The sequence below is a fragment of the Polyodon spathula genome, chromosome 11 (assembly GCF_017654505.1).
Source record: "Polyodon spathula isolate WHYD16114869_AA chromosome 11, ASM1765450v1, whole genome shotgun sequence".
NCBI classification, from domain to species: Eukaryota; Metazoa; Chordata; class Actinopteri; order Acipenseriformes; family Polyodontidae; genus Polyodon; species Polyodon spathula.
Window position 1 is genome coordinate 6,879,059 of NC_054544.1, and position 17,228 is coordinate 6,896,286.

At 37.0% G+C, this 17,228-nt stretch overlaps 1 protein-coding gene across 3 annotated transcripts; it reads left to right on the plus strand.

The window, feature by feature from the left end:
- The first annotated feature begins 1,380 nt into the window (after positions 1–1,380).
- LOC121322840 (cyclin-T2-like) lies at positions 1,381–16,219 on the plus strand. 3 transcript variants are annotated; one of them, XM_041263229.1, is made up of 10 exons: positions 1,396–1,596; positions 2,457–2,538; positions 3,290–3,418; positions 4,871–4,931; positions 5,602–5,664; positions 6,904–6,949; positions 12,414–12,577; positions 12,873–12,943; positions 13,287–14,439; positions 14,538–14,696. In XM_041263229.1, exons 1-10 carry the CDS (start codon positions 1,439–1,441, stop codon positions 14,603–14,605), a joined length of 1,995 nt encoding a protein of 664 aa, XP_041119163.1. In that variant the 5' UTR covers positions 1,396–1,438; the 3' UTR covers positions 14,606–14,696. The 3 variants fall into 3 exon arrangements, 2 of the variants coding, with proteins under 2 accessions (XP_041119163.1, XP_041119162.1); XM_041263228.1 differs by having other exon boundaries at positions 1,397–1,596; positions 13,287–16,219; XR_005951098.1 differs by lacking the exons at positions 12,873–12,943; positions 13,287–14,439; positions 14,538–14,696 and having other exon boundaries at positions 1,381–1,596; positions 6,904–7,271; positions 12,414–12,503.
- The last annotated feature ends 1,009 nt before the right edge of the window (positions 16,220–17,228 follow it).

Consider the following 17,228-nt stretch of genomic DNA (forward strand, 5'->3'; position numbering starts at 1 on the left):
TATAAAACAAAAATCCAATTCTTGAGACAAAGTTGGTCCATGCAGAAGTACTGATTGCCTGCTGTGCATGTCTAGAGACAAATCCTATCTAAACATATCACACTCCCAAAGACAGACTGATACATTTGTAAGTGTTACTGAATTTTATACTGGCACCAAATGTGTGAATTCACAACCCTGAAAAGAAACTACAGAGTGTGAATGCCCTGTTGTCATATGAGCCCTGCAGCAGTGATGCTGCTACCTGGGATTAAGAAAATGATTTGATAAAAACAAAGCTTTGCAACATCCAGTTGACCTCATACATGAATATGTGACAAAGGAATGACTGCAGTAAATGCTAAACAGACAGTATAAGAACATCTCATCTAGCTGTTCACACCTTTGATTACAGCTAGTGGCTCGCCAGACTTCAGCGTAACGCTTTTTCACTAGCACTCATTAACAGGTGATTCTGGGTGGGTTACTTAGGATGACATAGACTCCTTTACCAAATGAAATAAAAGATTCTGTCCTCCAATCTTGAACTCCAAACGAATGATTAGAGCCCATTCAAGTAAGAACAATATTGTGATTGTACGGACTCTAATGTAATGTACTTACAGACATATTAAAAGAAAACTGGGAAAGTCAATACCACAAAAGAGTCAGCTGCCATGTAGAATTATCTCCCAAAAGACTTGGTTATTGTTGAGTGTCACATTGGTGTCACTCAGATGTTAAAGGTAAGTAAGGGCCTTCAATAAAAAATAACTTTTGTTACATGGAAAGTCTTCATAGGTAGGCTAAACTTCCATATATTATGACAGACGCATCAACACACACACAAATACAGAGTAATGCAGCGTTTTAGCCACAAATTCAAAACATAATCACAAAACATCCACTTTACATTACTGTATTCATTATTTAATTAAAACCCAACTTCCTAAATGGACTTGTGTCGATACTTCAATTCAAAGTTGGTAAGTATTTTTTTAATTTATTTTTTATAACACTTAAAGCAAGTATTTAATACAATGGTAATTATATCACCGGTAGGTTAAAATATATTATAGGCTATACCACGGTCGGTCGTGTGTTTGTTTCCAATTCCTGTACAAGTTAATGCAAATTCGTTAGTTACAAGCCTACTTCTTTGTTTTACAACAGTGTTCATAGGTCCTCTGTACACTGAGAATGTAATATATTAGAATCTGTAACATTTTCAAATAGGAAGAAAAACTAAGTGCACTAGTTCATCAGAACGACGTTATACTGTGCGCAAGCGACCAGGTAAGACTGTGTTTGGAGTAAGAAGACTACACATCCCAGGGTGCTAATGCTCACTCAGTTGGCAGACTTTGGAGGCTGTGACGCAAGAGCTCCGTGTTCTCTAGCGTAGGGGTCTGCGTACTTGCGTGCCCGTTCCTCGATCCCTGTTGAGTGCTGGAGAGCGATGGCGGCGTGCCGGGGATCCTCATCGAGATGGTTCTTTACCCGGGAGCAGCTCGAAACCACGCCGTCCCGTCGCAGTGGAGTCGAGCCGGACAAAGAGCTTTCGTACCGGCAACAAGCCGCTAACCTAATCCAAGATATGGGCCAGAGACTCAACGTGTATCCTTGCTTACAAGCTGAGAATGTGTCGGAGCCGTAGAAGAAAGAATGGCCTGCTATTGCTATGGCTGGCTTGACGCCTCAGTAGGCCCCTCATTCTTTTTTTTTGTTTGTTTATTGGGTGGGGGCAGGGTGGGGAATTTTAAAGGTGTTTAATTTATTTATTCCAAAACGGACACATATGCTTATTTTTTGGCCTGTTAAAGTTAAGCTGTTTTTTTTTTTTACTTGATCCATCATTGACGTAAACGTGTTGCATAATACCAATTTGAAACGCAGTGTATTGGGGCGGCGGGGTGATATTGCCTGGAAATCTGAACAGGCCTAAGCTTTGCAGTATAAACGCTGGTGGCCTTTTTTCGTGATACGTTTTGGTCAAAACAGCTGTCTATGTTTTCGAAATCATAAAATAGGTTGATTTTTTGGGGGTCGGAAATACCAGGCTTACGTTGTCGCAGGCGGCTTTGTGAAAAATACCACCGCTCGGGCTGATCTCTCCTGTGGGTGGGGGTGCTGTGCTGTATGTTTTCAGCAGGTTTCATTTTATAGTACTGACTGTAATACGGTTGTACCGTTATCCTAACAGCGGGGTTGCGTGTTTGGTTGCAAAAAGACATAAGTCGTGCTCAAAATAAAAATCATAATAACCACCCTCGCGGGGGTGTGTTTGTCTTCGTGACGTTTTTAGTGGATTTGCTACGACCCAGGTCAATCAAAACCAAAATATGTCAATAGTCGTTGCTGTGACCTTTTTGCTGGCCAAATGTTTGACAACATAAATTATCAACAACAAAATCAACAGGGCCTGTTTTAGTCTGTAAGTTGACATTAATGATATTTCCCTTAACCATTATTTTCAGATCTCAATTAACAATAAACACTGCGATTGTTTACATGCACAGGTTTTATATGTACCATTCGTTCACCAAGTTTCACAGAAATGTAAGTATATAAGTTATTGTAATTTTGTGCCCTACTGGACTGGGTTTGTGTATGTAGTTGGGTGGTTGAATAAGGAAGAGTATTCCATTCCACAAAAAAACAAATGAACAAAAAACAACAATACTTTACCATACACATTTTCCAGATTAACGTTAATTGTTAGAATTTACATAATATATTTAATAAATAAGCCAGGGGTAGTTCAATTTGTATGGAAGTTACTAAATATTGTAATGTACATTTGTGATCAATTTAAGAATATGTGAATATTTATGAATACTGTTGTTGCTTTGGTCTTTATTTATGCAGTAGAAGATAATTATTGTTTATCCTCTACTAGATGTCATTTTCTGATAGTATACCCCCAGAAAGTACCTGCTTACTGCTTATAATATGAGCATATTACTAAAGTCAGTCTATTCATTAGTAACATTATTCATTTTATAGTAGAAAGGCAGATTATTCAAATTTCTCTTGAGTTCACCTAAAAAAAAGGCTTAAGCTGCTCTTGTGATTTGCAAAAGCTTCCCCTTGGTTCAAGGTGGGTGTTTGTGTAAGAACTGTAATATCTCAGAACTTGAAAAATAGTTGTAAATGTTAAATTGCTAGACATGAAAGAATGGTTTCATATTTTTGTTTACCTTTCTGCTTTAGTTTGAAGTACAATTGTAATCGCACATTGTCAATTTTAATGGGTAACTAGAAGAAAATCAAATCTGTTAAGGTGCTTTGCATTTTTTTTTTATTGCAGATTATTTCTCCAACTACATTATTCTTGGCTGCAAAGGTAGAGGAGCAGCCGCGGAAACTTGAACATGTCATCAAAGTAGCGCATGCCTGCCTAAATCCTCAAGAGCCACAGCTAGATACAAAGAGTAATGTAAGTTTCAGGGATTTTTTTTCAACCATTTTGTTGGTTGTTACCTTTGTGCTTGTCATGTGCTCGCTTCTAAAACAAGAAGGATCAAAGGAATATTAATGGAATGAAATTAAGGTTTTGATTTTTGTGCAGTCTCATTTGCTCTGGTGGAAAAGACTTGGACATAAGAACATAAGGAAGATTACAAACGAGAGGAGGCCATTCGGCCCACCTTGCTCGTTTGGTTATTAGTGGCTTATTGATCCCAGAATCTCATCAAGCAGCTTCTTGAAGGATCCCAGGGTGTCAGCTTCAACAGCATTACTGGGGAGTTGATTCCAGACCCTCACGATTCTCTGTGCTAAAAAGTGCCTCCTATTTTCTGTTCTGAATGCCCCTTTGTCTAATCTCCATTTGTGACCCCTGGTCCTTGTTTCTTTTTTCAGGTCGAAAAAGTCCCTTGGGTCGACATTGTCAATACCTTTTTGAATTTTGAATGCTTGAATTAGGTCGCCGCATAGTCTTCTTTGTTCAAGACTGAACAGATTCAATTCTTTTAGCCTGTATGCATATGACATGCCTTTTACGCCCAGAATAATTCTGGTCGCTCTTCTTTGCACACTTTCTAGAGCAGCAGTATCTTTTTTATAGCGAGGTGACCAGAACTGCGCACAATATTCAAGATGAGGTCTTACTAGTGCATTGTACAGTTTTAATATTACTTCCCTTGATTTAAATTCAACACTTTTCACAATGTATCCGAGCATCTTGTTAGCCTTTTTTATAGCTTCCCCACATTGTCTAGATGAAGACATTTCTGAGTCAACAAAAACTCCTAGGTCGTCTTCATAGATTCCTTCTCCAATTTCAGTATCTCCCATATGATATTTATAATGTACATTTTTATTTCCTGCGTGCAGTACCTTACACTTTTCTCTATTAAATGTCATTTACCATGTGTCTGCCCAGTTCTGAATCTTGTCTAGATCATTTTGAATGACCTTTGCTGCTGCAACAGTGTTTGCCACTCCTATTTTTGTCGTCTGTAAATTTAACAAGTTTGCTTACTATACCAGAGTCTAAATCATTAATGTAGATTAGGAATAGCAGAGGACCTAATACTGATCCCTGTGGTACACCACTGGTTACCACACTCCATTCTGAGGTTTTTCCTCTAATCAGTACTTTCTGTTTTCTACATGTTAACCACTCCCTAATCCATGTACATGTGTTTCCTTGAATCCCTACTGCGTTCAGTTTGAGAATTAATCTTTGGTGCAGGACTTTGTCAAAAGCTTTCTGGAAATCTAAATAAACCATGTCATATGCTGGTAGCTGTAAATGGAGTCGGTCACACCAAAAAAGAGACTATACAAATGTCAACAAAATGTACTTTTTCAGGGTGATAGAGGAATGTGGAGACCCGTTATAACTAGGTTAGTAATGATTTGTCTGTTAAACTTAATTGTCTAGGCATACCTCCAGCAGGCTCAAGAGCTGGTGATACTTGAAACCATAGTGCTTCAGACATTAGGTAAGTAAAGGCTATCCATTGAAACTGGCAGATACGATAACGTTTTCCTCACAGCAGCAGTTTGAAAGCTGTATTTGTTCATTTACAGTTAAAGCACATGTTCGGATTTTAAAGTAATGATGTGTGTACATGGACATTGATTTTATTTTAGTGTTATGTTTTTGTGTGGTTAAACTCATCTGATACCAGATCCATGTGTGTTTTGTTCAGAATGTTCTTACAATCCATTAAGGAAAACTTGTTTTGTATTTGGTCATTGTATTTATTTTTTATTTCAATAGAAAATGTAGACAAGTGTCTGGGAATTGGAATAATTAGTTGACTGACACCACAAAACCATAATAAGTTGTATTTTACCTTTCTTTAAGCTACTTCAGTTAAGTGAAATCACACATTATAACATGTTCTTAGACCTACTGTATATTTCTGGACTAAATGCCAGTGCCTCAAGCTGCTTTGAGATTTTGTTCCTTTTTAACACAGTATTTACTCATTGGTTTGTACAAAAAAATGTGTCCACATTAGTCATATTTTCATTATCTTCGATTCGACAGTATTTAAGTGCTGTAATAAACTGTACCGCTTTAAGACTGAGTATGCTACACTTTGAAGTCAAGAAAATGTTAGGTTTCCCCATTTGGTTTAACTGTTGCATTTATTTGTTTTGCAGGTTTTGAAATAACAATTGAGCATCCACATACAGATGTTGTGAAATGTTCCCAGCTAGTGAGAGGTAACTGCTTGATTAACAAATTGTGTTTATTGTAAAGAATATATATATATATATATATATATATATATATATATATATATATATATATATAATATATATATATATATATATATAATATATATATATATATATATATATATATATATATATATATATATATATATATATATAAAATATATTTTAGAATGACTTGAACCTAGTTTATAATCTTTATATCATTTTTATAAACTAAGAATTAAATCGTTATGTACCAGTACTTTATTTTTATAGTTTATTTTGTTATACTTCAAATTAAATGATTTATAGTAATTCATTTTCTCCAGGGGGATAGGTGACTGTCTAGTAAGGGGATTATTCTTTTTAATCTATAAAATTAATGTAAATGTATTTGTATGCAGGACATTAGGGCCTGGTCTTGTGCTATACGGGAATTGAAATATTTTAGCTTTCCAGTTTTCCATTAGACTATTCAAACTACACAGCTCATTGTGTCTGTTAAATAACTTGTCAAAGGGAGCTTTTTTTCTAATGTTTGTTGGACCCAAACTATTTTGAAACACATCTCATTATTTTTAACAAATCTCTGTACATAAAGTCCATGTTTACTGTAGCTCTGCTTACTTTCTAGTTTTAACAACCGAGAAACGTCCCTCCTCTCCCTCAGTCTGTTTTGTAAAACCTATATCATAATGAACTTTTTTGTTTTTTTTCCACATATACTGTATTGTTGGTAGTCTTTGTTTGCAAGCCTCGTACGATAGATATGGCAGAATGCTGAATTTTACTGGAACTGGAGCAGTGGTGTAAAACTCAAGTTTTTGCTGTGTAAACCAGATTTCAGACCTAGTACCTTTTTGAAATATTTTATGTTGTTCATCAAGGTGAGTCCTTGTGCTATGATATGTAGTGAAATCATGTTTAAATGGCTTTTTTGGCTTGAACAATTCTGCAAAACATGACATTCTAACACATTAGATGGCTTTGATATTATTGTAATTAAATAGCATTTACATTAAGGAGGTTCATGCCTTCTGAAACTTTCAAAAATGTATTTAGTGTAATTTTAATGTCAATGCAGCATGTAACTTAATGAAAATAACGTACACTGCTTCATAAACATTTAATTAAAAACATGTGCAAGTCTCAGTGATTTGAACATAATTTTTTTGCTTTTTTAAAGAATATTCCAGTGCGTGCCTATCTAACTGTTTTTCTGTTTTTTTTTTTTTTTTATTGCAGCGAGCAAGGATTTGGCACAGACTTCCTATTTCATGGCTACCAACAGGTTGTTATCCTGAACCTCTTTGTTGCACTGTAATAGCACACTATAGCTTCCTATACTGCAGGGTCCCCTACCTGTGCCTACTGCCCTTCTTGCGACAGGGGACTGGGTCACCGTCTGTGGTGATACCTCCCTGTTTGCAGTGCGGTGTATTGTACAAGGGTCATTCTGGGCACTGAGGGGTTAAATGCACAATGAGAAGTGTAGTGATGCTTTCAACTCAGGTTTACTATGTTCAGAGTGCATATGTCTAAACATTGGTAGCCTGAATAGCAGCTAAAGATTACAAAGATGTAAACTTAACCTAGAAATCTCAGTCATCCTGGTAAGTACAAAGACCTTTTTTTAGTTTATACACCTTTTACTGATTTTTTTGTTTGTTTTTTATTGAACTTAACTGTTTTTTTTTTATTTTCATAAACTAAAGTAACAGTTTTAATATATACTTTCAAAAGTAAATTGAATATAATGGATTTCACAGCAGCATGGTATATGATGTTCAAGTGAGTCCATGTGTTAATCCCTTAAGGACCAGTTGTTTATGACTTCTTTATTATTCCTCAGTCAATGGATGATAAGAGTGTATGTGTAAGATTATTACTTTAGGAGTCAGATTCTGTCATGTTAAAGCTTTGGGGGACATCTAGATTAAATGCAGTGCCCCCTTGTCATTACAGGATTTGATCATTTACAAATGGTTAATTCAGTTAGGCCATGTTGACAGTACATTGTACTATATTATGTACAATACATTACTCCACTATTTCGGTGTTTTTAATATCAATGTCTTGATATGCAAGTCAGACCGTGAAGTAATGTGGGAGCACTGTATAGTGTTTCATGACAGAAGTGTTAGTTTTATATACATGGATGGCATCAAGTCAGTTTGCATGAAGTGGCTTATCTAGCTGACCTAGAGTGTTACATTTTGGTACTGATACAGAACAATCAACATGGGACACATTGATGCAATAGAAAAGGCACCTGATGAATACATAAAGATTTGTGTTTTCATTTCATTCAGCATCCCTGAGATGTTCACGTTCATAGTTAATCATATGATATGGGCTTAAACAATTGTTTTTATTGCATCTTTGTATTCTCCATGGCTTGTTCTTTGTCAGTAGCAAAAAAAAAAAAAAAAAAAAAAAATTAAAAAGCACTAAAACGATAAGCCACAGAATGCATGGATATATACATACTTAAAGCTGCTTTATGCCAGCCCTGTATGTTTATCTTTGAGTAGTACATTCTTATCTTCTATTGAATATAGCTTAAATTATTACCCTTTTTCAGTTGCATGTTTTTTTTTTTTTTTTTTTTTTTTAATCTATAGTGATACAAGATCAGTTTAATGTGTGATGTATGGGTGATGACAGGAGTATAGAAGTGTTTGCACATTTCACTATCCTTGGGAAATATTACCCAAATCTTCATGTAAATACTGCAAATTTCCTGCCCCTGCTTTTTGCAGTATTTACATGAAGTGCTGATGTATTAGAAAGTATCAATCATGTCAGATACACAGTTGATATTATAATATAGTGGTAAAATATGAGGAGCCAATAGCAAAATTAAGGAATGTTATTGTCTGTTTGTAAAGAGCCTACCTGTTAATTGTGCTTTTCAAACATTAAAAAATGAAGATTATGTAATTTTTACATTTATTGACCTCTGCAAATACTCTAAACAGTATCATGGTCCTTAAAGGGTTAAATTGACCTAATTTCAGAAACAGCAACTAGTTTAGGCCAGACCTAAAAAATATATTGTTCCTTGGACTTTTGGAGCCAAGTTTTCAAGCAATTTTTTAAAATTATTTTTTGGTAAACTTCTCCTGCCAAACCTGTTTTTGTGCATGCCTTTTCACCCAGAACACAACATGTAGATCCCAGCAGTACACCATATTAATCACATATGTAGGGTTCATATATTAAAAGCTAACCAAAACTGGAATAATAGGAGTCCACAAGTGTACAAAAGAACCAATGTGAAAGTCTTGGGCCCCTTAAATCTATTTTTATATTTATTGTTGCTAAATTGTTTTCTAGAAAGTAGTAATTTATCAAGATGGTGAAATACAAACTGCCTTTTGTAATATATAAAAAAAAAAGTAAATTTCAAACTTGAAGGTACTGCCAGAGTACTTGTATTACAGAATCATAACAAAATACTTGGCACAACTTTTTCACTTAAGAAAATGTAGAAAATTTGGCCTTCATTAGTGCACCTGTTGTTGCATATGCTACAAATTAGGTTCACTGCAATGGTTTGTATAGAACAGAAACGATAGAGACGTTTCTTAAACAGTTTTTTGAAATGAAACATCTTTTGAAATGAAACAGATCGTAAAGCCAAATGCCTCTGTGTGCTGATATTGTACTATAGAGTTCTGGAGCAATTCAGCCAATAGATAGCCACAATCCCATATACTTGTAATGTATAAGTTGCTGTCCTTGATTAAGAAATGTGAAATGAATATACTACATGGTCCAAAACTTTGCTACCGATTACTGTACCGCAAGGGAGAAGTATAGGTTCTTGTTTAAAACCCTGTAGCAACCGTCACTATCAACATGCTGTGCCGCTTCACAAAGAAAGGGGAACGCAATGTAGTGTCAGTGAGGTTTGTGACAATGCTGTGTAAACTGGAGTCAACACAGATGAAAAGCTTTTGGACTGCGGTCATTTTCCGCTTTCATAATTTAAAAAAAAAAAGTGACAAGTTATGTTTTGGGAGAAGGAATTCTGATGAACTATTTATCTATTTGTTAGGTCTGGCCTTATCAGGGTTTTTTATGTATTCTCTTAAACGTGGATCTTTTTAAAAAAAAATGTAACTTTGTTGTAAAAAAAAAAAAAAAAAAAAACAAACAAACAAAAAAAACAAAACAGTGGACATTGAATTACACACCAGTTTATTTTTGGAAAGGCTTATATTAGCATCACTGTTAAGTAGCTTGGTTAGGAGGTTCTAATGGTACAGTGACAGAACTCACAGGGTCTGACCTTGTTGGTGAACAAAATGTCTAGAAAAAATGATGGTTGATGTTTTGAACAAGTTATTTGAAATGGCATGTTTAACCAGAAACCACGGTACTGGACTTACTAAATGAGAGGCCTGTTAGGGTGTCATCCACTGATAACCTTTGACTAAATGCAGAAATTAAAATGCAGTGTTACTCAATGTCCAGTGTATACCCACCTGGAGTTCTAATTTAGGACACATGGTTACCATCCAAATGCTTTATTAGATGCCCTGGAAAAATGCATCCTCCAGAATTTTGGATTCTACTGCAGCCTCAATAAACATGGATGGTTATCAGAGGTCCTGGATCAGTTGCTTGTGTGTGTGTGTGTGTCTATATACAGCTCTGGAAAAAATTAAGAGACCACTGCAAAATTATCAGTTTCTCTGGTTTTACTGTTTATAGGTACGTGTTTGGGTAAAATGAACATTTTTGTTTTATTCTATAAACTACTGACAACATTTCTCCCAAATTCCAAATAAAAATATTGTCATTTAGAGCATTTATTTGCAGAACATGACAACTGGTCAAAATAACAAAAAAGACCCAAGACCCTGTCATGGCCAGCCCAATCTCCAGACCTGAACCCCATTGAAAACCTCTGGAATGTGATCAAGAGGAAGATGGATGGTCACAAGCCATCAAACAAAGCCGAGCTGCTTGAATTTTTGCGCCAGGAGTGGCATAAAGTCACCCAACATCAATGTGAAAGACTGGTGGAGAGCATGCCAAGACGCATGAAAGCTGTGTTTGAAAATCAGGGTTATTCCACCAAATATTGATTTCTGAACTCTTCCTAAGTGAAAACATTAGTATTGTGTTGTTTAAAAATGGATCTGAACTTATTTTCTTTGCATTATTCGAGGTCTGACAACACTGCATCTTTTTTGTTATTTTGACCAGTTGTCATTTTCTGCAAATAAATGATTTAAATGACAATATTTTTATTTGGAATTTGGGAGAAATGTTGTCAGTAGTTTATAGAATAAAACAAAAATGTTCATTTTACCCAAACACATACCTATAAATAGTAAAACCAGAGAAACTGATAATTTTGCAGTGGTCTCTTAATTTTTTCCAGAGCTGTGTGTGTGTGTATATATATATATATATATATATATATATATATTGATATATAATATCTTATATATATATATATAATAATATATATATATATATCCCAGGGTTCTTCCCAAGATATTTCAGGGTTCTCCCCAAGAATTTTGTACCAGCCAGGCGGCAGAATACGATACCACATCAAACGAATACTACATCAAATTGAATTTTTTTTTTTTTTGGTTCACATTTATAGCTATTATGTACTATATATTACCTTTAAAGTACAATCATACAACACAAAGTGGACTGAATGATAATACCTGAAAATAATCTTATTTTTTTTTTTTTTAATAAAGTAGCCTTCACCAATATAGTATTAGGCAGTGGTTTGCACCAATCGTCTGCTTATTTTGACCCCCTGTATTCATTGGCACTATTTTTGCTTTGAAAATAATTGTTTTTTTTTTTTTTTTTTTGTTTTTTTTTAATTTAGTCGTCTGCAAATGTTTACCCAGTTTTCTCCCCAATTTAGTGTGCCCAATTATTATCTGAATCCTCGGCTCACCGCTCGCAACCCCCCCCCCCCCCCCCCCGACTCCCCGACTCGGGAAATGGAGGCTGGAGCACGCGTCCTCCGAAACGTGCTCCTGCCAATCCCTCATTTTACACACTGCGGATCCACAGCGAGGCCACCAGACCTATAGTGCCGGAGGACAACACAGATCTGGTGGCTCCACTGCAGAACCACAGGCACCCTATCGGCCACAGGGTCGGCTGATGTGTGGTGAGCTGTGGATTCCCCTGCCGACCTAAGCCCTCCCTACCCGGGCAGTGCTCGGCCAGTTGTGCACCACCCCCTAGGAACTCCCGGTCACGGTCGGCTGTGACATAGCCTGGACATCCTGGCACATCCTGCACTCCATGTGGAGCGCCTTTACTGGATGCGCCACTCGGGAGCCCTAGCAGTCATATTTAACATTTTAGCCTTAACACAGAAAACCTGCCCCTTCAACTCTCTGATTGTTTCAATGTTGTGTCAAGATGTAACACAGCTGTCATGTGGTTCCACGGTTTTTATTTTTCATGCAGCAACAGTATGCTAGGCACAGAATCACTCCTTATTGTTAAAGGCACAGTAGCATCTGCAAGGCGGGCGGATCAGGTTTTTTCAGCCAGGCTAAAAAGGCCAGGGGAGAACTCTGATATATATTATATAATTTGAAAGTGAATGTCATCTTTTCAGTGCAGTCATTATTATAGTTGCACTGGTTTTATAATAGTTAACCTTGCTGTTGTATGCTAATTACTGGTATGTTTTCTTCATTTGTTAATGGTTTCTGTCATTTGTTCTCTTGTCCTTCTCTGCTTTTCTACTACAGTCTGCACCTCACTACATTCTGTCTTCAGTACAAGCCCACAGTGATAGCATGTGTGTGCATTCATTTGGCTTGCAAATGGTCCAATTGGGAGATTCCTGTATCTACAGATGCAAAGCATTGGTGGGAATATGTAGATCCATCTGTTACTCTGGAACTACTTGATGGTACGCTCGTGTGGATTTTATTCACTTTTATTCTCTGAACTATGATATATAGGCAGGGAGACCATGTAAAAGCCATGGATCTATAAAAAAGGCAAGCTTGTGCTACAAAGCACATGTTTTAAAACGCTGGCTATTTTCATCAGCCTGTACTAATTTTAATATCTGAGAATCTGGTAAAAGGTTGTTTATGCAGTAGTTCAGATTTCTGTCAGTGATGGCTTGAAATTTGTGGTTATCTTTACATTAAGGAACCAGATCCTGTGCTAAAGTTTTTTTTTTTTCTTCTTTTATATAGAGTTAACACATGAGTTTCTACAGATACTGGAGAAAACACCCAGCAGATTGAAAAGAATTCGAAACTGGAGGGTAAGACTGGCAGAACATTTACTGCCCTACTGTTGGTTAGCAAGATGGCAATTGTTGAAGTAATGTGAAAATATTCTTAACCAGAAAGTAAGTGTCATGTTTCTTTTGCGTTAGGAAATGCTGGTTAACAAATCTTAACTATTTACTGACAGTGGAAGTGATGGTTTTAAAACCATTTTTTATACTGTAAATGTTAACCCTATTAATGAGAAATGTGTGAGCTGAAAGCACGTCATTTAGTTGTTTACTATAAACATGTATTTAAAAAGAATAAATAAAAAAAAAATTCTCAACAAATTATTAAATCAGCTATGCTATTTATTTTGTGTTATTTTCATTTTAGGCCAATCAAGCTGCTAAGAAGCCCAAGGGTGACGGCCAACTTGCTGATAACTCATTTCCTGGTCCTTCCATGATCCAAAATCCATCTTTGGTCGACAGCATCACTGTTGTGTCAGCAAATGCAAATTTCCCAAAAGCATGCAGCTCTGCATCGTTCCCTGTAACCTTGCCTTCAAACTCGGCAGGAGCTACAATGCAAGGCGGCCACTCCCTTGACTCCATTGCTGCAGTGACAACAAGCTTGCAGAATACCTCGTATAACTTCACAGCGCCAAACGACTGGCCCCAGCACCAGGATCAGAGCAGATCGGATGTGTATTCTCTCAAGCAGGAGACATTGAACCCTCAGCAAGGAGCCTCTGGGCAGCTTCATACTGCTACCCTCCATCACAGACCAGAAAAGAATACTGAATATTCTTCCAGTAAACACGAACATAAGTCAAGCAGCAGCAGCAGCAAACATGCACTGCTTGCTCCTCCACCGGTTCCTCCCCCACAGAAAATGACATTGGACAAATACAGAGAGAAACATGCTGCAGAAAAGCGTAAGTTGGAGGGTCTTGGAGATACAGATATCCAAAGTCAATATGCTCCTGCTACCCAGCTGATGGTAGAGAATCAGCCACACCATAGAAAGCATGCTCAACAGTTACAAGTACCTGGTGGTAGTGCTGTGGCGTCACCTATCAAAATGAAAATTCCCTTTTCAAATTCTGAAAAGAGAGACAAAAGTGGCTCCCTGAAATTGCGGATTCCTATCCCTCCCACAGAAAAGCCTTTGAACAAGGAGGAGCTAAAAATGAAAATCAAAGTCTCATCTTCAGAGAGGCACAGCTCCTCCGACGAGGGTAGCGGAAAGAGCAAACATTCCAGCCCGCACATCAAAGAGCATAAGGAAAAACACCGGGACCATTCCTCTCATCGCCACCAGGGTGGTAGCCATAAACATTCCCATTTGCACTCCCATATGCACAGTGGGAACAGTAGCGGCAGCAAACTGCATGCCGACGGGACTGTAACAGCGGCTTTGAGGAGCCCAGTAGTTCTTAGCAGTGAGGGTGGTCCCTCCAGTTCCAGCTCTTCACGGAAGAGGACGCACCCTGACATCAGTCACAACCACCACTCCAAAATGAGCAAAAGTTCCAAAAGTTCAGGTAGTTCCTCTAATTCTTCCTCTGTAAAGCAGTATGTATCCTCTCACAACTCTGTTCTTAACCTACCCTTCCCCCCTCCTCCCCCTGTCACATACCAGGTGGGCTACGGACATCTCAGCACCCTAGTGAAACTGGACAAGAAACCAGTGGAGATCAACGGCCCTGATGCTAACCACGAATTCAGTGCAAACAGCCAGCATATGGACTACAAAGACACATTTGACATGCTTGATTCGCTGTTAAGTGCCCAAGGAATGAACATGTAATAGGAGGAAAAAAAAAACCTTAGGTCTTGTGTTTTGAAAAAAAAAAAAAAAAAAATCTTTTAATATAAAAACAAAGAAATGCTTCCTAATCTTTAGGCTGCATAACATGATGCTGCCACTTGTTCAATGTACTGCTGCTTTGTCCTCCACTGTGGAAAAAGAAAAATAGCGTAAACATAAGTATCTCCAGTTCTCCACATAAGAATAGTATTATAAATACTGTACTAGCATGAAAGGTGCATTTTTTATTTTATATTTTATTTAACAATATTTCCACAACTGTAAACTTCACAAAGGCAAATAAGTGGCTGCTTCCAAAAGACACAGATTCCCTGAACAGTGAAGGCATGATTTAACACTGCAGCCAAGAAAGTGGGGTTTTAGTTGCTTAGCTTTTGAATGAGTGTCATTGTTTTCTTTTTTAAATCTTTATACTGTATGTATGATTTGCATGTTTCAATGATAAAGGGATAAAACAGATTATACTGACAACTGTTTACAGAAAGTGGAGATAAATGTACATACATTTTTGTATGTTTAGCTATACCATAAATACTCAGGTTTGGAGCTGCTTGTAAGTATAACAAATATATGTAAAACACTTGTATCTTGTGTAAGAGTCCAACAGTGGTTCAGATGGCAGCATTCCAGCTACTTAGACCCTGTAAGCTGCATGGCTGCCAAGAGGGGCATTTCCTGTCATACTGGGAATCCAGCACCAGTTATTGGTAAATTTTCAAGATTATTCAGAGGTCACATGAAAAAAAAAAAAGTTGTCTTTTTACTCTCTTGACCTGTTTGATTGAAGCTGGATGCCAAAGGTTGTGCCTCTAATTAAAAAAAAAAAAAAAAAAAAAAAAAAGGACAATTATAGAATATAAATAAAACGTTTACATAATCCTTGCTGTGAAGTGCATTTAAAATGTTTCTTGGCTTGATGCAGTAGCCTAGATGCAGAGCTGTTACTTGATTATGGTAATTTAGAATTATTAATGTGTTTTGTTAAAAACAATTAATTTGGGCAAAATTTAAAGTCAACAGTAAAGTTGAGTTTTGTGTTGTATTTTTCAGGTTAGTTCCATAATACGTTGTTGTTCATTTCCAACGGCAATAATTGTTTTCAATTGAGTAGTCCTGATTTCAGAATTAAGCCATGAATGTACGTTTCCAGTATCAACACCGTGATTTTACTCTTAAACGCAGGCTTACAGTGGTTAAGAAACCAGCGCAAGTCTTGACATCCAGTTTTTCATTTAAATTCTATAAATAAATCTTAAGGTTACCACTACCTTAACTTGCAGTCTTTTGTCGTATATTTTCCATCTTCATTCAAATTTTCATGTGGTGGGAGGAAGAAATGTTCTTCACGTGCTTTTAAAGGTATGGCAAGAAAAAAATCAATATGAATTTAAAAGTTGAAAAATAATTATGTATTCTTAGCCATGTATACCAGAGTTTTGATTTTGATTTTGCTGGAAATAAACCAAGGTTTCAGTGCGGAACTGATTTAAATATTTGGATCTCATAAATGTGTGGTAGATGTTCTATCGCTTTCATTATACAGATAAATAAGGGTGGTTTTATTTCCTTTGATAATGGACCTACTTTGGCAGAAAGTTTTTACCATTATGCAGACCCAAGCTAAGTATTGAGTTTTAGAGTAGCTTTCTAGTCAATGTGGACTAAAGGCAATTGGCTTTATTTGGTGGGCTATGCATGCATTCATTGCGTTGGCTAGATTCCACAACCAGTTTCAATTCTGAACTGCTGAAAAAAAAATTGAAGTTTAATCTACCACTAGTACTGTCCATTTTAACCTGTAGTTTGGGTATAAATTGCCCTTTGTTGCAATCTTGGTGCGTGTTGTGCTTCAGCTTCAGCTCACGGACGGATAGCCTGACATTCTCCTGTAGAATTCTCTGATACAGAGCAGAATTCATGGTTCCTTCAATGATGGCAAGTCGTCCAGGTTGATGCAGCAAAGCATCCCCAAGTCATGACACTACCACCACCATGTCTGACTGTTGGTATGAGGTTCTTACTGTGGAATGGTGTTTGGTTTTCATCAGACATAACAGGGCCCATGTTAGCCAAAAAGTTCCACTTTTGACTCCTCTGTTCATAGAACATTGTTCCAGAACTCTTGAGGATCATCCAGGTGCTATTTGGCATACTTGAGACGAGCATTCATGTTCTCAGTGAGCAGTGGTTTCTGCCTTGCTACTCTACTATGAATCCCATTTTTGCCCAGTGTTTTTCTGATGGTGGAGTCATGAACACTGACCTTAGCCAAGGCGAGAGAGGCTGGCAGATCCCTGGATGTTGTTCTAGAGTTCTTTATGACTTCCTGGAAGATTTTATGCCTTGCTCTTGGAGAGATTTTGGGAGGACGGCCACTCTTAGGAAGATTCACTACTGTCCCAAACTTTCTTCATTTGGACAATATGGCTCTGGCTGGTTTGGTGGAGCCCCAGAGCCTTAGAAATGGCTTTGGAACCCTTTCCTAGACTTATAGGCATCAAC